Consider the following 21,864-nt stretch of genomic DNA (forward strand, 5'->3'; position numbering starts at 1 on the left):
CAAGAACATGACAAATCAAGAGAATTGATTTTCTTTTGAGTCAAACAGAACCAGCTGAATTCAGACACGATGGTTATTTTGGGCTAGTTCAGAGCAATGACTGTCTTTGGTCTCATCCCTCAAGGATAACAGATGGTTTCAATCAACATTGAAATAATGCCATTTCTTAAAACAAGAATTGTCTTCAAAGAGTAGGACATTAATCTTGTGGATTTAATCCAAGCTGCAGCAAACTGACAAACCTTAAAATACTGAAAAATGACCCAAAGTATCAACCTGGCAAGGTAATTTAAGACTTTGTTAAGATTTCTGATCTAAAAGTTGGTGTTAATTAATTCAATTCTTGTTTTCAACTGTGAGGGTCACCACGATTACCTGGAGAGCCCATGGGTTTATTTCCTTTGGCATTGTCAAGGCACCGTCCGTGAATGGCAGTGGTACCAAGGTGATGGGAAATGAATTAAGATAAATATGTTTAGCTGAAAGCAAGCCGGCAATGTAGTTGGGGAGAGATGTTACCTTGACAACGCTAATGGTATTTTCTTTCTACATTTTAAGATAAATATAACTAATGAACTCCCCAGCAGGGTGATTGATCAACAAGGGTGCTGGTTGTGATGGTGGCTTTTAAAGCAATGTGGACCGCAGTCCACCAGGAGCTAGACTGAGACCATCAACTCGTTTCATCAGAAATTGTGCTGCTAGCGGGTAAAAGGTACCAAGGGAGATGAGTGGAAGAGGGACGGATGGAGGCAGAATGGATGGGGTGGTACCCGTTCCCTTGGTCTCGGTCCTCTTCTCACTGCCACTCCTGACACTCTCATCCCATCTCCATTATTCATGCCCCTGTTCCCCTTCCTCTTCTCACCCTCTATTTACACATAGAAATCTCCAGTAAAATGAACTTTCAAATGTAGCGCCTTTGCAAATGTGGCCCTCTTCAAAGTCACCGAGCGAGCCACTGAGATTGTTGGGAGTGTCAGTAAGGTCCAAGATATAAAACCTCTGTGGTAGCTGGGAGGTTATTAAGATCCCTGATGGAGAGCGCCTGAGATCCTCTGAGATCACTGGGAGTGATCGGTGAGGTCCCAGACAGAAAGTCTCCGAGATTGCTGGGACGGTCGCTAAGATCTGAGAAGGGGGGGTCTGAGGTCCCTGGTTAGTTATGCAAGTCCCAGAGTGAGATCCCTGAGGAGTTACTGAGGACCCAGAGAGAAGTACTAAGCTGCCACAATCTTCAAGCAAAATGACTGAAAGTCTCCAGCATGGACCCGTGTTCCCTTGCAGGGTGCATCACCCTGGTACCTGAACGCGAGATCACCTCTGTTTTTATTTTCCACCAGGACATAGCCGAGATGGGAGCCCACGTGGTTTTGCTGCTGCTTCTGCTGGGGACAATCTCTGCTCAGGAATCTGGTGAGACCTTTTCTTCTATTTATTCTCTAGCGGGCTAATTTTTAAAGCTCGGCATGCGTGGAAACAGGGGATACGCTCGTGGCCGGGCTGTGCGTGAGCAGCTGATTTTATAACGTGCAGCGGCGACGTGCGCGTGTTATAAAATTGACGAGGCTTTGAAAATTTGCCTCTAGGGCTTTGTGGACACTGTGTAGATGAGATCCTCTTAGGGGTTCTGGAGTCTCTCAGAGGATCGAGGCTTCCTGGGCACAGACAGGAACAGGATGTTTCCATCTTTATTTTTCATTCTTGAGTGAGGAGATCCTGAGGGATATTGAAATCTCTTAGGGGGCTGATGTACTAAAATGCAATAATATTCACTGTTAACACATGTAAATATGGTGTTTATTGTGCATATTAACAACTGATGTTAAAGAGAGGCAAATGAGGCAGACAGGAAAGTACTCACACCAGTGGCGTAGCCAGAATTGATTTTTTGGGTGGGCACAAGGTTAACATAGGTGGGCACAAGGCATGCAGGTCTACTAGTTGTTTTCTTACTGATAAATAATGCCATATACTGCACCCTAGAATGGCTTTCTAAGTAGTTTGCAACAGCCATTATATGTCATGTATGAAACTTTAAAATAATTTACTTCAATTATTTCAAGTATAGAAAACAATCAAATCCAATCATATAATAAAACAAAAATTAATGTATTCTTTCATGAACCATCTTTGCAGAAACCCAGAAATCTTCATAAATACAGTAAAATATAATTAATCATCAGAACAGGTGCAGCGCAGAGCTAGGGCAATTCACATTACAAGTAACATGAAAAAAAAAATTCAAATTCTGGTGTAATCTCAGCAAAAAATAACCCTCCACTGCTATTTTGTGAAGTAACAAACTCTTGCAAAGAAAGAGGCATCTGGAACCTTGCCAAACAATCACAGCACTGACTCTCAGGATTCAAACAGCAACCTTATGAAAAAGCAGCAATGCAAATACTACACCAGGCCCTAGAACATTAATACATCACCTATGGGAATAACAGAACAGGCTGGACTATTACTACAGAGAAACTATATGCTAGAAATACTCATTTCTGTCACAAACAGGCAAAACTGAGACCGACCCTTACCTAATATAGAAATAAGAGACTATAAATTAGAAACAGAAACATGTAGATAAAGCCAAAATAGAAAGCCTGAGAAACTAAAATGTCTGAACAGTGGAATACTTAAGAAAGAGCAAAATACAAAAATATAAGAATGCACATTCCCAAAGATGACATATTTAAATTGCTAACATCTCTCTCTCTCTATATATATATCTATATATATATATTTTTTTTACCTTTGTTGTCTGATCTTTGTATTTTTCTAATCAGTTGGTCCTGGTCTCTCTTTCCCATTTTTTCCCTTGTCGCTCATTTCCTAATTCCTCTTCAGTGTCTTTTCTACTACTGTCTTCTTCCCTTCCACACACACACACATATATACATAAATGCTTTCTCTCACAGTCTCCCTCACACACTCAGGCTCTCACTCTCATATGCTCTCCTCCCCCCCCCCCAAGCTCACATTCTCTGCAGACACACATACAAGCTCTCACTTTCTCACCCCTCCCCAGGCTTATATTCTTATGCACACACAGACGCACATCCAGGCACCCATTCTCATCCACACACACACACAAACCCATTCTCCCATTCTCACCCACACATACACACATTTAAGGTCCCATTCTCACCCACACATACACACTTTCAAGCACCCATTCTTACCCACATATTCAAGCTTCCATTCTCACCCACACACACAAACCCAGGCTCCCATTCTCACCCATATATATACACATTCAAGCTTCCATTCTCACCCACATATTCAAGCTTCCATTCTCACCCACATATTCAAGCTTCCATTCTCACCCACACACACAAACCCAGGCTCCCATTCTCACCCATATATACACACATTCAAGCTTCCATCCTCACCCATATATACACACATTCAAGCTTCCAACCTCACCCACATATTCAAGCTTCCAACCTCACCCACATATTCAAGCTTCCATTATCACCCACACACATTCAAGACTCCATTCTCACTCCCATACACACCCAGGGTCCGATTTTCACCCACACACACACACACACACACACACACACACAAGGCTCCCATTCTCATCCTCACATACACATTCAAGCCTGTGCACAGTTTCCGCTTCCTCCCCCCAGAGCAGGAAGATCAGCTGGCCTCTCCTGCTGCCACTAGCCTCCTGCTATCTTCAGGCCGTATGGCCGACCGATCTTCCTGTTTGGGGGGGGGGAGGAGAGCGGAAGCGCCGCGCACAGTTTCCGCTTCCTCCCCCCAGAGCAGGAAGATCAGCTGGCCTCTCCTGCTGCCACTGGCCTCCTGCTATCTTCAAGCCATACGGCCGACCGATCTTCCTGCTGGGGGGGGGGGGGAGCGGAAGCTGTGCGCGGCGCTTCCGCTCTCCTCCCCCCCCCCCCCCCCCCCCCCCCAAACAGGAAGATCGGTCGGCCATATGGTTGTAGGACCGCTTCCCCACGTGTGCCGTGATGGCGCGCCAAGCATGGGTTCTCCTCTTCACTGTCGCGGGGATGGGATCCCACGACAGCCTTGCAGTTCTGGTGTCAGTTGGGTGGGCCTGGGTCTAAATTGGGTGGGCAGCTGCCCACCCAGGCCCACCCGTGGCTACGCCACTGACTCACACACATCACATTCACCTCCCAGAGAGGCCGTTAATTATTTTTGCGTTCATACATCTGCAAAGCATTTTGTACACTTTAATGTGAATACCTTTTCTCTGCACTAATAGGTAATGAACAATGTTGCATACTTATGCATCTTTTTACATCATTAGCTTAGATTTGGCGTTAACGCTATCAGAAGTCAGTATACGCCCATTCGCCTCTTGCAGTATCAGTAACCAAATGCAACTGCAACACTTATATAACTAAAGAAGACCACTGAGCAGAACCATTCCCAGAGTCCTGTAACTTTATTATATATATTCCTTAAGCACCCCCACCTAAGACCTGGATCTAGAAACCAAGGAACTGTGACAAAGTACAGAATATATACAACAAGCCGTTAAGCCCGTAACAACGGGCTACATTACATTTTTTTTTTCAGTCCATGTTCGAACACAGCACCCTTCTATACTTTATCTCCATCACCCCCCCTTCCCTCCCCTCAGTTTTACTCACCCTCTGTCTCCCACCCTCTGTCTCCCCCTCCCTCCCCTTTCCTCAGCCACTCCCCACCCTCTCTCAATCCCATCCCTCACTCTCATCCCCTCCAGTCCCCTCTCAGCTCATCCACAACCCCTTCCCTCTCCCTCAGCCCTCCTCCACCCCCTTTTTCTCTTCTCCACAACTTCTTACCCTTCCCACTTACTCACATCCCTCTGTCTCCCACTGCCTCCCTCCCCTCACTCTCCCCTCCCCCTCCCTCCCCTTCCCTCAGTTACTCCCCACCCTCTCTCAATCCCATCCCTCACTCTCATCCCCTCCAATCCCCTCTCAGCTCATCCACAACCCCTTCCCTCTCTCTCAGCCCTCCTCCACTCCCTTTTTCTCTTCTCCACAACTTCTTACCCTTCCCACTTACTCACTCAAATCCCTCTGTCCCCCCTCCCCCTCAGTCACTTCCCCCTCCCGTCACTCCCTCAGTCACTCCCCACCCTCTCTCAATCCCATCCCTCACTCTCATCCCCTCCAATCCCCTCTCAGCTCATCCACAACCCCTTCCCTCTCTCTCAGCCCTCCTCCACTCCCTTTTTCTCTTCTCCACAACTTCTTACCCTTCCCACTTACTCACTCACATCCCTCTGTCCCCCCTTCCCCTCAGTCACTCTCGGACGGCGCAGACAGAAGATCTCCGGGGGTCCCTCCCTCGCGCGCTCCTCGCCACCGCCACAGCTCCTCCCAGCGCCATGTTTTTTAGCAGGTCACGCTACGCTCTGACCGATGTGCTCTCTACTGCGCATTTGCAGGCCCTCGGTCAGAGCCCATTTATAAGGTAGATTCTCAGAAGCTCAATTAACCAGACTGAAATCCTTCCAAGCGTGGGGAGAGCAGTGATTAATATTCATTGACTATGATTCCTGCTCCTCCTTCCCTAGAGTACAGACCAATCTCATCACTCAGATATCTTTAAAATCGGAAACGTGGGCTATAAATAAGGGATAATGATGAGGAGGATGTTGATGAAAGGATTTGCTTTTGCCCTATTGCCCAGCCTGCTCGTTATTTGCCCAGCTCTGCATTCTCCTTGGGCTGATGAGATCGTCCTAGCCTGTCGCTGTATTTCAACAGCCCATGCACACAAACTGCATTAATAGCATTTAAACCCGCCTTTAGCATTTGGGATAGCTTTAAAATGTTTTACTACATAGGCCCCCCTCAGAGTCAGATTTAAATTCTGCCTCAAACACTTGCAAGTCGGCTTGCTCCTGTACCTTCGAGCGCATCTTTTATTCAAGGATTTAAATTATTGCAGTTTCGGGAAGGAAAAGATATTCTGCAGGACAAGCATTGTGCGCGTTTCGCTCGCTTCTTCACTTTAGCATTTTTCAGAAAAAAACAGGCCTCCCAGCGGTTTGCAGAGCGTGCATTTGCATCGGGTTTTTTTTGGGTACATTTTTTCTCGTGTTCTTTCTGCAGGGCAGGGAGACCTGGAGGAGCTTAGCGACAAGGAAATGGACTCATTGGAGAGGGAGAACTGCACCGCGCAGTGTGAGGAGGAAGAGGCGGCCGCACCGACCTCTGACTGCCAGGCAGAATGCAAGGAGGATGGGCTCCCGATCGAAGGCCTCGAACTCTGCAGCGACGCCAAAACCCGCCGCTATCGAATGTACCCCTGCTGTCAGACATTTGAGCAGGCTCAGGTACCGCGCGCAGCTTAATAGGTGCATCATGCGTTGTACCACGGGACATGTCAGCATTAAAACCTTGCTGCCTGTGCAATGGGATTTGTTTCCTGCTGCATTGTGCTTCAAGATTTTAATGTTAGAGGTGGCAACAATTTTAGCATATCCGAAATCTAGCAAAGCGGGTCATATTTTATAGTCTACGCTGTCTATTTATTTTTCACTTGCTGCTGCCAGTGCAAGTCGCCAATTCACTGCCATGAAGCATTTCCAGTCCAGATTTCAGAATCAGGGTGGGGTTTAGGTGTCATTATTTATTAGTTATTTGATTCACATTCCACTTTTTCAGGCAGTCCAGCCTTCTTCTAACAGCCCAGCATCTCTCTCTATGCTGTAACTCAAGAGGAAGCTAAAACAAACCCTCTGCATCCGTAGTCAATTCATAGCCCAGAGGTGGGCAAACGGAGGCCCGCGGGAGGCTTCCATCCGGCCCGCGGCCACAAGAGCATGGTGCTCCGCTGCGGCCCGATGGACGCCTCACATCAGGAACACCCAGCTGTGCTCAGAAGGGGGAGGGAGGGGCACTGCATTCCAAATGGACTCTCCTCCACAGGGCCTTCTCTGGCCCTCCATCCAGGCAGGACCATGAATGTGGCGCCAAAGCCAGTTTTTGCCTGTCCCTGCTAGAGCAGCAAAATAAAATGGCTTCCAGACCCCTGAATACTGAGGTTAGCTTAAGTTCCTCGGTCACTCTTTTCCCTAGACTCTCTCTGTATCATCCAGCTTTTTCTCAGAAACATGTGCGGTTTACTTTTGACGTAGCCTTGGCCATGTCAGCTGGCAAAATGTTGCTGAATTTTTCTAGAGCAAAGAATCTCTTCCTGTGACAAGGGACAGGGACAGGGACCGGTAAGTCCCTTTCCTCGTAGCCTGTCGGGGTAGCCTTGTCTTGTTTGTGGTACCCGGAGTAAAGAGATTGCCCATTGCGTCCCTGTTAAGTTCCACTGATATAATTTGTGCAGCCTAATTAAATCCCCTCACCAGCCACTTCTTTCCCAAGGAAAATAGGCCATTTTAGGAAATCTTTCAGCGTGCATCAACCCTTCTGTCCCCGAGGGCGCTCTGTCGTTAGCTGTGTGCTGCCTATTTCAGTGACCGCGGAAGGGCCTTGGCTAGGGGTGCGTGTGGAGGATGTGACTGGAGGGCACGGAGTGAGCAAAGAGTGGGGGAAGGGTGGTTTTTTATTTTTTGTTGTTTCAGCACATTGTGCCGAATTCTCCAGCTGCGGCACCCCGTCCGGTACAGTCTTCGTGGCTCTCGAGCCTTGGGCTCGTGTTCCTGAATGGAGTGGCCCAACTGTTGAGCTGAATGTAGATGGGGGGGGGGGGGGGGAAGTCCAAAGCCAGGCTTACTTTCTCTTTTAAAATTGCAGAGGGAAAAAGGGCCTTCGGAGATCTGTGCAAAGCAATGTGCATTGTTGTAAAATGGCCTCCCCCAGCCTGCCTAATTTTCCCCTTGTACAGGGCAGGCAAGTTTCAGGCAGCTGATTAAAACGGCTTTGGGACCGGCCCTCTTCACCTTCTATGCAATTGTTTTAAAAGGGGGTGAGACTGGGTTTTCAATTCGACGCAGAAATCACAATCTGACTGGCGTGGTCTGAAGAATTCTCTCTGCTGGCTGAAGGCTGGACCATCCATCCACTCTTAGAGGAGATTAGGGTATATCTGGAGAATGCTAACTTCCTAGCTGCTGACCATAGTGTTGTGATTTATAGGCCATGCTTTATAATAAGTGATAACACGCTGCTGTCCCTTTTCTGTTGTTCTAGTGCACATGTAGGAGGAACGGAGGCCAGTTAGCCTCTATTCATAATTTGTGCATCAATAATCAGCTGACAGTCAAAGCCAGAAGTCTGAATATTCGTCTCCCATCACCATGGATTGGGGCACAGAAAGCCTGTAGAGTAAGTAAGAGAGAGTTTATGGTTCATGCAGATATGGGAGACTCTTTCTTTCCTAACTGCTTTTCCATCTTCCTCACCTTTTCCGATTCTTTCTCTACGGCTCTGTTTGTCAGTTCCTGGCTCGTCTGTCAGCCTGTCTTACTGTGCATTGCTGTCACTCATCAAGGCGAGCATTTTTCACAGGAGAAGGATGTATTAGCACAAGAGGTCATGATATGAGGATGAGGGGGCAGGCTCAGGTGTATCACTATACCGAAGCGGTATAGTGAAATTGAGGAGTGACAAAGATCAGTGCGTGGAGAGAGACAAAAAAAAAATGGCCAAAATATTAAACAAATACTTCAGTTCGGTGTTCACTAAAGAAGACCCTGGAGAAAGGACCATTGCTGGTTGACAAGACCGTAGATGGGGGTGGAGTAGATGAAACTCAATTTACAGAAGAGAATATGGGAAAACTGAAAGTATACAAGGCCATGGGGCCAGATGAGGTACAATCCCAGGATATTGAGGGAGCTCAGAGATGTGCTGGTGGGTAAATAATCATCCATTATTTACCAGCTCCGCTGCACTCATTTTATAAACTTCTATCATGGCCCCTTTCAGCCATCGCTTTTCCATGCTGAAGAGCCCTAGCCTTTACAACCTCACATCGCAAGAGCGATGCTCCATCTCCTTTATCATTTTTGTCAACTTCCTCTGCACCTTTTCTATGTCCGCCATGTCTTTCTGGAGATGGGGAGACCAGACCTGCACACGGTGCTCCTGGTGCAGTTGCACCATGGTTTGATACAGCGGCAGTATGACATGTTCCAATTTATTCTCCATTCCTTTTCAGAGATGGGGAGACCAGACCTGCACACGGTGCTCCTGGTACAGTTGCACCATGGTTTGATACAGCGGCAGTATGACATGTTCCAATTTATTCTCCATTCCTTTTCAGATCAATCTTAACATTCTGTTTGTTTTATTGATCGCTGCCGCGTATTAAACCGTGAATTGCAACACAGCAGGGGCTTTTCCCCGCAGCCCCTTGCTGCAGGTCAAGTCTCCTTTTGGGCTGCTGCGCACCCCAGGGGTTTATTGTGGGATTGGTAGCCGGTTAAAAGATAAGAAAACGAAGGTAGGACTAAATGGTCAGTTTTCCAAATAGAGAAAGGTCATTAGTGGCGAAATACAGAGACTGGAACCTGAGCTGGTTAACATATTCATAAATGATATGGAAAAGGGAACGAGCGAGATGATCACATTTGCAGGTGACGTGAAATTATTCAAAATTGTTAAAACAACGGTGGCTTGTGAGGAACTGCAGAAGGACTTTGTGAGATGAGCAGGCTGTTTAAATTGAATGTAGAAAAGTGCAATGTGATGCACATTCCCCCGGATCTTAGAATGGAACCCAACATCTCAACATTCAAGATAAGACTCAAAACGTGGCTGTTCACGCAGGCCTTTCCTAACTCCAACCCCATCTAATCCCCCTTCATGCAACAAGCTCCGCTAGTATTAGCGTTAATAGCCACCTCTCACAATGTTATTTATACATATATTTTACTATCTAATCTTCATTTCCCTTCTCATTCCAAGTTATTGTTTTCCTTGTTATATGTAACTGCTTTTCTGCACTTTTGTTAAATGGTAAAGTTTCACCCCTGTTTCTTGTGAACCAGCATGATGGGACCACCGTCTTGAATGTTGGTATATAAAAAACTTAAATAAATAAATAAAAACATAGGGAAAAAAGATAACTCTCAGCTACCGACACACAATCCTGGGTTCTGTATTAGGAGTCATCGCCCCGGAAAAGGACTGCACCGCAGCACAAAAAGAGACCTGGCCTGCAGCAAGGGGACCCGGACAATCCCCTGCTGTGCTTGGGAGACTAGAAAAACCCAGACCTGGGCAAGTTGAGTGATGGAGTGCCCCGTGCAAGCCCCCATCACTTGTAGCACAGTGGTTGGGCACATTTTTGTGGACAGGTAAAGCCTGCTATGCCTGAGCTTTAATATATGCAGGGAACCCCCCCTGCCAGGGTTTACCATTTGCTGTAAAAATTTTGTGGAAATACACCAAGGGAGTAAAGTGAACAGCCCCTGGGTCTTCCAAGGACAGCACCTATACTGTACAAAAGTGTAGAAATTAAATAGAGGCAACTGGCACCTGTGGCAGGGTGCTGAGAAGGCTTGGAGGGACAGAAATAAATGATGTAAGAGCGTTTAAACTGGTGCTATTTTCCTAGTGATATCATAGAGCAAAGGAAATGCTCTGGGGAAAAAGTTTTATGGTAGAAACTTAGAAGACAGGTGGTGCTGAACAAGGGCAGAAGTGCTGTTCACAAGCTCTGCTGTACCCCAGAGAAGTCTTGGATGAGCCAGCCTTTACCTATGGGGAACAGTCACAGGGACTGGTAACACCTGTGGGAAGATTGAGAGGAAAAAATGATTTTGATTCAGAGTTGCTCCTGTGCCCTCTGTCAAGGGGACAGGATAGTTAATGTAACAGTGTTGAACAGAAACACGGTTCTATTTCACCTGATAGAAGGAAATGTGGAAGATTGTAAGAAAGAGTGAGTGCTGTTCCCCTAAAGTAAAATTTAAGACAGGGAATTTCTGAATATCCTTTCATTTTTCCCAGTTAGCAGATCAGTTCATTAAGCCAATGGATACATTAAGCTTGGAGTTCTCACTAGAGAACTCCAAGCTTAATGTCAGGAAGTTAGGCTTTGTTATAGATTTTATAAAGCCAGGCAGTAGGTATCCCTGGAGGAGAGGACACTGATGAAGGAAGAATCAATGCCCATCTGGACTCCTCTCCCGAGAATATCCACTGCATCCGGATCCATCACCCAGGAGACACCCAATGCAGCTTTACCAAAAAAAGATCTGAGATAAGTGCACTACCTCATGAAAGAAACACACTAGGTTTGGCCAGACTAGCATCACTTTACTGGATTAAAAAACAGAGCCAAATAAAAAGAGAAAATACTGAGAGGAAAACAAAAAATCTTAAGTCTATATATATTATATTGTTTATTGTCAGTCAGTTCTTAATTCTTTATTTTCTAGTATAATAAAATCATTAGCTCTTTTATTACCTGATCCTTATCCTCAATGCCCATCTGTTGCCAGTCAGGCCTGGATTTGTCAACAGGCACACTAGGCCTGTGCCTAGAGTGGCAAAGCTCTTGGGGGGCAGCCTTTCAGCTGTGCTGTGACTATCACTCAGCAGAGAACGGCCCACTGATTCCTGATCCAACCCTTCAAGGCAACGGAGAAGCGAATAGGAGGGTCTGCTGCAGACAGAGCAACAGGAGATCATTGCAGAGAGATTAGGAGGGGTTCAGTGAAGATCATATGTGGATCCGGAGAGAGGCCTGGGGAGGAGAGGAAGGAGGCACATGTCTGTGTATGATGGTGCATCAGCCCTTCCGCTCCCTGTTGTCCAACCTTGGCAGGAGGCATGGGGTAACGGCAGCAAAATCCTCAATCCGTCACTGTCTTCCATGTCCACCTGTCTACTAGATTGTAAGCCCCACAAAGCAGCAATTGTCTCTTCTATGTCAATATACAGTGCTACATGAACCTTATAGCACTATATAAATGTTTAGGACCTCTCGGATTCTCTTGCAATTCTGCCTTTCTAGGATTATGGTTCTCTTCCCATCTCTGATCTTGTTGTGGGTAAAATCAGGAAACCTTCCCTTTCTTTTTCAGTCTAGGAATTTTGCATGGACTGATAGAAGTGGCTGGAACTATAGACATTGGGCGTGTGGGGAACCTCGCATCTGTGGAAGGAAGTGCGTCACCTTGGACAGGAACGGTGAGTCTTATACCTGGACTTCAGGGTACAAGGGAGACAAAGGAGGTGTCCGAATGCAGCTTTTTGTGTGGAACCATAATGTGTGTGTTTTTGTTATACTTTTAATTATGTATGTATTATGCTTAGGCATAATGATAAATAAATTAAATAAGTACATAAGGCATCAGAGGCTGGGCAGGAGAGCTCTGGGACACAGCAGTGCATGCCAGTGGTCAGGCAGGCTGCAGGCAGTTCTGGGTTGGCATTGGCCTCTGTGCTTAGGGGCATAGAGCTGGAAGGCATTGTCCATTTCTGAGCTGGGAGGTGCAGAGATGGCAGGTAGTCAGATTTTCTGGACTAGAGAAACAGAGCTGGCAGGCACTGTGGGTCTCTGGACTGAGAGGTAGAGATGGCAGGCAGTGTGGGTCTCTGGACTGAGAGGTAGAGATGGCAGGCAGTGTGGGTCACTGGAATGAGAGAGCAGAGATGGCAGGCAGTGCGGGTCTCTGGACTGAGAGGTAGAGATGGCAGGCAGTGTGGGTCTCTGGACTGAGAGGTAGAGATGGCAGGCAGTGTGGGTCTCTGGGCTGAGAGGTAGAGATGGCAGGCAGTGTGGGTCTCTGGGCTGAGAGAGCAGAGATGAATGGCAGTGTTGGTCTCTGGGCTGAGAGAGCAGAGATGGCAGGCAGTGTGGGTCTCTGGGCTGAGAGGTAGAGATGGCAGGCAGTGTGGGTCTCTGGGCTGAGAGAGCAGAGATGAATGGCAGTGTTGGTCTCTGGGCTGAGAGAGCAGAGATGAATGGCAGTGTGGGTCTCTGGGCTGAGAGGTAGAGATGGCAGGCAGTGTGGGTCTCTGGGCTGAGAGAGTAGGGATGGCAGGCAGTGTGGGTCTCTGGGCTGAGAGAGTAGGGATGGCAGGCAGTGTGGGTCTCTGGGCTGAGAGAGTAGGGATGGCAGGCAGTGTGGGTCTCTGGGCTGAGAGGTAGAGATAGCAGGCAGTGTGGGTCTCTGGGCTGAGAGAGTAGGGATGGCAGGCAGTGTGGGTCTCTGGGCTGAGAGGTAGAGATGGCAGGCAGTGTGGGTCTCTGGACTGAGAGAGCAGAGTTAGCAGGCAGTGTGGGTCTCTGGGCTGAGAGGTAGAGATAGCAGGCAGTGTGGGTCTCTGGGCTGAGAGAGCAGAGGTGAATGGCAGTGTGGGTCTCTGGGCTGAGAGAGCAGAGGTGAATGGCAGTGTGGGTCTCTGGGCTGAGAGAGCAGAGTTAGCAGGCAGTGTGGGTCTCTGGGCTGAGAGGTAGAGATGGCAGGCAGTGTGGGTCACTGGAATGAGAGGTAGAGATGGCAGGCAGTGTGGGTCTCTGGGCTGAGAGAGCAGAGGTGAATGGCAGTGTGGGTCTCTGGGCTGAGAGAGCAGAGGTGAATGGCAGTGTGGGTCTCTGGGCTGAGAGAGCAGAGTTAGCAGGCAGTGTGGGTCTCTGGGCTGAGAGAGTAGGGATGGCAGGCAGTGTGGGTCTCTGGGCTGAGAGGTAGAGATGGCAGGCAGTGTGGGTCTCTGGACTGAGAGAGCAGAGTTAGCAGGCAGTGTGGGTCTCTGGGCTGAGAGGTAGAGATGGCAGGCAGTGTGGGTCACTGGAATGAGAGAGCAGAGATGGCAGGCAGTGGGGGTTTCTGGGCTGAGAGGCAGAGATGGCAGGCAGTGGGGGTCACTGGAATGAGAGAGCAGAGATGGCAGGCAGTGGGGGTTTCTGGGCTGAGAGGTAGAGATAGCAGGCAGTGTGGGTCTCTGGGCTGAGAGAGCAGAGGTGAATGGCAGTGTGGGTCTCTGGGCTGAGAGAGCAGAGTTAGCAGGCAGTGTGGGTCTCTGGGCTGAGAGGTAGAGATGGCAGGCAGTGTGGGTCACTGGAATGAGAGAGCAGAGATGGCAGGCAGTGGGGGTTTCTGGGCTGAGAGGCAGAGATGGCAGGCAGTGGGGGTCTCTGGGCTGAGAGAGCAGAGATGAATGGAGGTATAGTGGAGTGGGAGGATACAGAGTTTGAATTGACTGGGGATGGGAATGGTTAGGGATGCCTGACAGGAACAAGCTTGGGGTGGGAGTGGAGAAGTGAGAGTATGAATAAGAGCAGGAGAAGAGGATAAAGGAGGGGGCTATAAGGAGAGCGGAGACGGGAATAGTGGAGGGAGGAGACAACTGCCGAGGGGCAGGAGGAGTCAGATGTAGCGGAAGGAGGAGGGAGGAAAGAGATGAGACAGCAGGTGCATGTGATGGAGAAGAGATTAGGAGAGAGGGAAGAGAAAGAGGAGTAGGGGAAGGAGAATAGAGGCAGCAAAGGCAGAGAAATAACGCTGCAGAAAGAGGAGAGGAAGCAAGCATGGTCCAGGAAGAAGGGAGGAAAGGAGTGTGTGAAAGGAAGGCAGGTAAGGAAGGTACAGGAGGAAGGGGAAAAAAACAGAACAAGGAGAGAGGCAGGAATGAAGAAAAAAAAAAAGAAACGGAGCTGAAATGGAAAATAAAAAGGAAGGAACACGGAAAGCACAAGAGATACAAATCAGGCAAAGAGAAGAGAAAGAGAAAAGTAGAGGAGAGCCGAAAATTCAGCCAGGGATGCAAAGGTTCAAAATAGTTTTACTTTCTGGAAGGGAATATTAATGAACTGATTAGTCCTAAGAGAAAGCATTATGGTCTGTCTCTATATTCCCTATAGAGAGGGCCTGTCTTCTAGGCAACCTGAATTTGATTGGCTCGTTTGCCTTTTATTGGCGTCTCTTTGCCTTTTAGGCAGGACACATCCCGGAAAAGTTTGATTGGATCATTAATAGTTTTTTGGTTAAAAATCACTTTAAAGAAGGTTTCTTAGATGTAGGACAATTGCATATTTTGAGACCCATTGAGGACGTTTCCCATGGATACCGTAGAGAACGGGAGAAGAGTCTGAATGAATCAGGTCCTAGGCTTGGGAAACCCTTTCTTCAGATTTCTTATAACTTGCTTAGCATTCACGGCACTGGATATTGATAGCACCATGGGGACACAGTGGCCCAGATTAGCCTCCCAGAGGATCTGCCCTCCTCACTTCTGTCTTCACCTTTCCTCCCCCTCCGACAGGTGGCTGGTGGCACACCTCCCAGTGTGGCACCCGAAGGCCCTTCATCTGTGAATTTTGAGCAGGGGCGTTGCTGCCTCTTCAGCATCCAACCCAGGGAGCAGCCGCCAGCCCCCCTCCTCCTCAGACACCCGTGGTGAGGCCACCATGGAAGCCACAGAAACCTCCTCTCTGCAGATTTGTGACTGCCCTTTGCCTTTTGTTTGGACGTCAACAGAACAAGAAGATCGGGATGCTTTGCAAATTAGAAAAGAAGTCGCTTATTTTCACCAGCGTTGGGTTTTTAGAGTTTTGCTTAAAGTTCTGCTCAGATATGGGGAAAAGTCAGTTGATTTTAACAAAGGCGCATTTAACTCTTTAAATGCAAGTTATAGGATCTTCTGCCTGCATGAAGGTGTGTCTGCAACCTATGGGATTTTTTTTTTAATGCATATTTTATAAATTCCTGGATATGAGGGGGTTTAATGAAGACTGAGTTGTTGACCCCAAAATAATTGCAATGAATTGGTACAAATCTGTATTCAGCCCACTGTGTTCTGCAGTGCATTTTTAAGCCTGCACCTTTCACTGTATAAACCCCCTGCACTCTCAGGGCAGGAGGAGGTGAGAGCAATCGGGTGTCCAGGGAGGACCCTGTCAGCCTGCTTCCTGATTGGCTGCTTTTGCTTTGCTTGCTTTCCTTTCATTAGTTGGGCTTGTTAACCCTTTAGGGGAGGATGCACGTATAGACAGAGCTGCTGGGAAAATGCTCTGGGAGGAGACCTGCTCCTGCTTAACCCACTGGAAGGTGGAGGCCACGGGAGGGGACGTGGCGTGGCCTGTATGTGTTCTCCTTGTTTGTACAGATTTTTGGCTCGTAGGGTGTTCCTCTCAGCACGTGGCACATTCTGTTCCCGGCTCCCATGCAATAAAGCTCGTTAGCATTCAGTCCTTGTGTGTCTGTCGTTATTACTCCACGCTCTTTCCTCCCGGGTCTGAGATGGGGGGGCACAGGGACGATGTCTGTACGGGCAGAAGGCAGGAGGGGACACTGAACGACACGGCAAAAAGGGACTCCGGCACACGCACTACAGAAACATACGGTACTGACCACATTGCAGACGCACATGAGACAGGTTCAGCCCTACAGCTGCTCTCCATTTCTCTCCATTCCCTAGCAAAGTCAGCTTGCCCTCCTCCCATTCCCAAGAGAAACAAATAACTGAATATGGTTGGAAGCCGCACTCTTCCTTTGGAAAAATGTGCTCGGTGTTCCTTAAGGCCGCCTCACAGACTTCTACATGTCGGGGAGGCAGCGCAGTCATGATTGTCTTAATGAGGTGCAAAAATAACGTTATCTTTTATGAGAGTTAATGACAGGGAACACTGCTTAGGAACCGCCATACTGGATCATAGAAACTTAGAATATGACGGCACACAAAAACCATAATAACGCACCTAGTGGGTCCATCTGTCCCCTCAGTGGTACAGTTCCTTCCTGTCCCTCAGAGATCCTCTGTGTTTGTCCCATGCCTTCTTGAATTCAGATACCATTTTTGCCCCCACCACCTACACTGGGAGGCTGTTCCATGCATCCACCACCCCCTATAGAAAAGTATTTCCTAAGATTATTCCTGAGTCTCCCCCCTTTCACCCTCATCTCTGGAGCTTCCTTTCCATTGAAAGAGGCTCACCTCCTGTGCATTTATTTCTTGGTGAATTTAAATGTTTCGATCCTTTCTCCCCTTTCCCTCCAGGGTACACATGTTTAGATTTTAAGTCTGTCCCCAATTGCTTTATCATGAAGATTGATGACCATTTTAGAACATAAGACTTGCCATACTGGGTCAGACCAAGGGGCCATCAAGCCCAGTATCCTGTCTCCAACAGCGGCCAATCCAGGCCATAAGAACCTGTCAAGTACCCAAACATTAGATAGATCCCAAGCTTATTAATGCCTGCAACAAGCAGTGGCTATTCCCTATTGATTAATAGCAGTTTATGGACTTCTCCTCCAGGAGCTTATCCAAACTGTTTTTTAAACCCAGCTACACTAACTGCCTTAACCACATCCTCTGGCAATCAGTTCCAGGATAGGTCCTTTAGGGAATACCTTTCCCTAAGGGACCTATCCTGGGTCCTTTAGGGAAAGGTATTCCCCCTGACCTCTCACCAGAGGTTTCTTAAGGCTTTCTACAAAGAAACAAACTTTGAAAAATCCCAATTCAACCCGGGATGTAAACCCTTCCCGCCAGTTGGTGGAGTGGAAGAACAGCTCCCTGACCTCCTTTGAAGGATACTAGGCTGGAGTGCCTGAGCCCAAAACACAGGCCCAAAATCCCACAATAGGAAGAAGCTCCAACTTCCAAAATCAGGTTGTACTGCCCCACAATCTCAGGGGGAGAGTTGCTTCTATAATCACTAGGGGATGGCCATTCCTCAAAGGGAGGGGCTGTAGCGAATGTTTTCTCCTCTTAACCATTAGCCTGTACTGTTCCTAGGTAAAGGGGTTACTAGAGCAAATTCTAGTAATGAGCCACAGGCCAACAGCCTTCTTCCAACTGAAAGCCTCTACAGGAGACATTCCTAGGGTTAAGGGACCATTAGGAAGAGGAAAAAGCACAGAGCAAAACAGGAACGGACCCAACAGGAAGTTCAGAAACATTCAAACAGCAAATAGCAATAGCCAGTCAGGAAAAAAGAGCCCTACAACATGCAGAGGCAGTAAGCTAAGCAATATCTAAAGCTGACACAGGGTGGCAGTGTAATAAACATAGACACACACACACGTTGTGGAGGGAAAACAGTCTTCTCTATCTGCTTGAACACAACAGAAGTGCTGATTCTTCCACTCTGTCCAGCCTCTGTCTTTGATGAACTCTAAAACCCGGGGATGGAGTATGTGTCATGTGAGCCTATACAAGTACTTCAGAGAGCCCAGCCGGAAACATGGGGTCCTTTCCAGAACATTCTTGCTATCCACAGACCTTCTATTAGGAAATTGTGTTTGATCACTAATGCAGAGAATGATGAGGGGATTAAAATGTAAGAGCAGTCTTCCACTGATTTTTTATCTCTGAGATCAGTTTTTAATAGGTAAATAGCATTTGTGCTGTTATGATGCATGGATTGTAATTGAATGCAGCCTGTCTCCACTGTCTGTCTGCTTCTCTAAGTCCCAAGGTATTTCCATTGTGGTTCACTAAAGCAACCCTCAGTAATTTAAATAAATGCATCTTCACCTGAGCTCCATTTCTACATTTAAAAGGCCAGTGTAAGCAGCTTTAGCGGGCCCCGCGCAAAATACTGGGAGCTACTCCTGCTCCACAAGGATAAGTACCTCTAGGGTTCACAGCACCCAGCCTGGCACGCATGCTTATGGACGTGTAGATGCAGAGGGCAGCTTTTCAAAGCTGCTTTATGCCGGTAAACAGCAATTTTCCACAACATGCCTTCAGAAGAGGCGCTCCCGAGGGCGTGTTTAGATCCAGGGGTATTAGGAAGCTTCTGCTTTCTGCCCCTCCCCCCTACTTCCACTTACATTAACTTTCAGGCCCATTGGCTGCCCCCTCCCTAAACTTAACAGTTCCGATGATCCCTCCCAGAGCAATCCTGTGGGGGAAAAAAAATCATAATTGAACATAGGGAGGACAATCTTCAAAAGCCATTTATACAGGTAAATACTGATTTACTGGGGTGAAATGGCTTTTTACAAATTGCTCACCTTAACCAAAACGTATGCACGATTCAGAGGGAACGTATGCTCCTGATTTCCCTCTAAGAAGTGGTTCAAAGTGTCCCCCGGACTGTGCAGTGCAACCCAGAGCTTGCAGAATTCCCCTCCGTACTGTGAAAGATTCAGCTTAGTTACGTGGATGTTGTACAGCAAACAATGCAAACATAGTTCAGAAATCATAGTGCAGTGTCTGATGAATGTGTCATCTGTGATTCTGGGCAAGAAACGGCATCAAAGTGTAAATGAGAAGAAGTCCATAGCACATTGGCTGAAGGTTGTCTCTGGCTGGGCTGAGCTAGGATATTTCCCCGGACTACTCAACATACAAAAACATTTCACATCCTCCTTTGCCCCTCGGTGGCAGTGACCCAGACTCCCTCCATCACCCAGCACATTGTGAAGTAACACAAAACTCTGCAAAAAAAAAAAAAGTCACCCAGAACCTAAGTAGCAAACTTGCCAAACCGAGGAAGCACAAGCTCCCAGAACTCAAACGGCAGCAACCCTACCTAGGAAACGGCAGAATAGAAATCAAACAAATATTGGTTAAATCTAAACCGTGCCTAAGTTGTGGACACCCGTCTTAACTATATCGTCAACCCTTTACTATCTTGTACGTACTGTAGTTCGCCGGTTACCCCATAAAAGAAACTGTTAACTGTTTTGCACATAAAACTCCATGTGCATCTTATTGGGCGGGGGAGATGGTAATACCGAACGTCAGCATTTGACATCGAGATGGTGGGGACGAGGAATGAATGCTCCAGGTGTGGGGCTCTCCAGTCCAGCCCAGGAGAGGGCCTTACTGGGTCGGGCAGTTGCATTCTGCCCTCTGCTCTTCCAGCTCAGTCAAGCAGGGGTTTTTGCCTCTGTTTTGTAACCCTCCACCTATGCCGACCATTGCCGTGGTGGTCCTGGGCAGTGGCCACAGACTAGGGCTCTCTCTGGGACTTGGTACGGGGTACCCTGAGTCTGGCCAGTAGGGGTTGCTGTTGTGCAATGCTTTGAGACTCCACAAACCCCCCCTTCCCCTCACCGTGGGGTCTGAGTGCTGCCTCCGCGGCATCCCTAGTCCTGGACAGCCCAAGGAGGAGAAGCTGGGTCCGGGAATTGAACCTGGGGTATCCTGCACAGCAGTGGCGAGCAGGGGCTGTCTCGCTCGCTCTACCTCCCTCTCTCAAGCTGCTTCCCCCTGTCTGAAGGTCAAGAACATAAATATTGCTGCAGCCGTTCCAATGTCAAATATAAAATATGAACTCCAGATAATTCCTCTGCTAATGCTGATGGGGGCTTCCTCCTCCTGTGAAGTGTTCCAGCCCTTATAAGAGCATTTCTGAGTATAGCAAAGCGACGCAGCCCATGGGGAACAACTTCTCCTGGCTGCTTTTCTCCCTCTGCCCCCCCATGGCAGCGGCTTCCTGTACTCTGGAGATTTCTGGGGTCCCTGTGCATTTTTTTCAAACACTGACTGAGAACATTCTTATACTGTGAGCTTTCTAAGCCCCATGTCATCTTTCCTTTACTTGTGGGAACGCTGGGAGCCTCTCTGGCCAGCTGCTGTTTAGTTTTTCCGAGCACTGACAGGGCATGCGGCTCTACGGAGTGCGATCAAAGATTGACCTGCGTCCCATCAGTCTCCTGAGGGGCAACTATTTCCCTGCATCCAGGGGTTTATGGTCACTTTTTAAAGGCGAGGATTAACAAAGCGTTGTTCTGAAGTGCATTCTGCAGACAGAACAGGCAGAGCGAGCCAGCGAGAGCTACGCACACGCAACCTGATATTCAGAAAGCGCCATCAATTTAGGAGCCCAAGTTAGGCACTAAACAGGCAGAGGCAACATCATCGCGTAAAAAAAAGCGTGCGTCCAAACCGGGTGCACATCCCCCTATCCTGGGAATGGGATGCAGTAGACAAATGAGCTGCTGCGCTAAAAAGGACGCGCAATGGATAATTTGAAGGATGAATAAATTAATATTAAGTGCGCAACACTTAATATTAATTTATTCACTTACTGGCAGCAGGGGTTGCTGACCTGGATGGGGTTTGGGGGCCAGAACTCGGGGATGCTGCTTTCTGGGGTATCCCCTATGAAGAATCACAGAAAGCAGGCTTTTTAAAATCTTGTCGTGCCCTTGAGCGCGGCAGGATTCGGCTTTCTGTGGTTCCTCCTACTTAGTATTGCGACCATACTAAGAGGAGGAATCACAGAAAGCAGGAATTTTTTTGGGGTTTTTTTGGTGAGCCCTCGGGCGTGGCCTGCTTTATTGCCAGCTCCCAGGCAGGTGTTAAAGTTGCCAAGTTAAAATGGGCACCTTGGCTGTGCAGCTATTTTTGGCATCATAGAGTAATAGCTAATAGCCTCATCTACATGGAATTTGCATGTGATGAGCGCTGTTAGCTATGCGCCTGACCGGACGCACATTTTGGACGTGCTAATCCCCGTATTGCGTCCAAAACGTGCATCCAATAGAGAGTTAACCAGTGCACTAGCCTAAGCGCACTGTATTGCATTGGCCTGAGAGTGAGTTGAATTTAGGGGCCTTCAATTCCAGCTGAATACAGGAACCTAACTTTAAGTTTACAGAGTTTAAAATTCAGCAACCTAAACTTAGCTGCCTAACACTACAAATCAGTGCTCTGCTGGCTACGCAATCTCCCACCCACCAAACTGAATGTAAAACTTACTGACAGCCCCCCACCCCCCTCCACACACAAACCACCCCCCTCCTGCTCAGTTCTAATTATAGTGGGGGGGGGGGGGTGACAGCCCCGCCACATCCCGTAAAAAAAAAAAATAGCAGCAAGGCCCCCTCGCCCGCAGCTGGTTTCTAAAAAATGCAGCAGAGAGAGAGAGACGTCCATCCAGTCCCTACCCCATAATCCTCATCCCCATTCAGATTTACCAAAAATGCAGTGCAGAGTTCCCAACCCCCCTCCAATCCGTACCCACTGCTGAGCCAGGAGGCAGGCAGGTCCTACCTCTTCCCAGCTTGGC

At 48.0% G+C, this 21,864-nt stretch overlaps 1 protein-coding gene across 1 annotated transcript; it reads left to right on the forward strand.

Moving 5' to 3' along the window:
* The first annotated feature begins 1,321 nt into the window (after positions 1-1,321).
* Positions 1,322-16,080, forward strand: LOC115075329 (eosinophil granule major basic protein 1-like). Its single transcript, XM_029575625.1, has 5 exons — positions 1,322-1,416; positions 6,093-6,316; positions 8,127-8,261; positions 11,972-12,077; positions 15,156-16,080. The coding sequence occupies exons 1-5, from the start codon at positions 1,356-1,358 to the stop codon at positions 15,212-15,214; spliced, it is 585 nt and encodes a 194-aa protein (XP_029431485.1). The 5' UTR covers positions 1,322-1,355; the 3' UTR covers positions 15,215-16,080.
* Positions 16,081-21,864: the final 5,784 nt, after the last annotated feature.

The sequence above is a fragment of the Rhinatrema bivittatum genome, chromosome 13 (assembly GCF_901001135.1).
Source record: "Rhinatrema bivittatum chromosome 13, aRhiBiv1.1, whole genome shotgun sequence".
NCBI classification, from domain to species: domain Eukaryota; kingdom Metazoa; phylum Chordata; class Amphibia; order Gymnophiona; family Rhinatrematidae; genus Rhinatrema; species Rhinatrema bivittatum.

Excerpts from the sequence above, each read along its gene's own strand:
- LOC115075329 (XM_029575625.1), top strand. The coding sequence starts at position 1,356 with ATGGGAGCCCACGTGGTTTTGCTGCTGCTTCTGCTGGGGACAATCTCT. Across the intron at positions 1,417-6,092 it reads AATCTCTGCTCAGGAATCTG|GGCAGGGAGACCTGGAGGAG; the intron begins GTGAGACCTTTT and ends TTCTTTCTGCAG. Across the intron at positions 12,078-15,155 it reads CGTCACCTTGGACAGGAACG|GTGGCTGGTGGCACACCTCC; the intron begins GTGAGTCTTATA and ends CCCCTCCGACAG.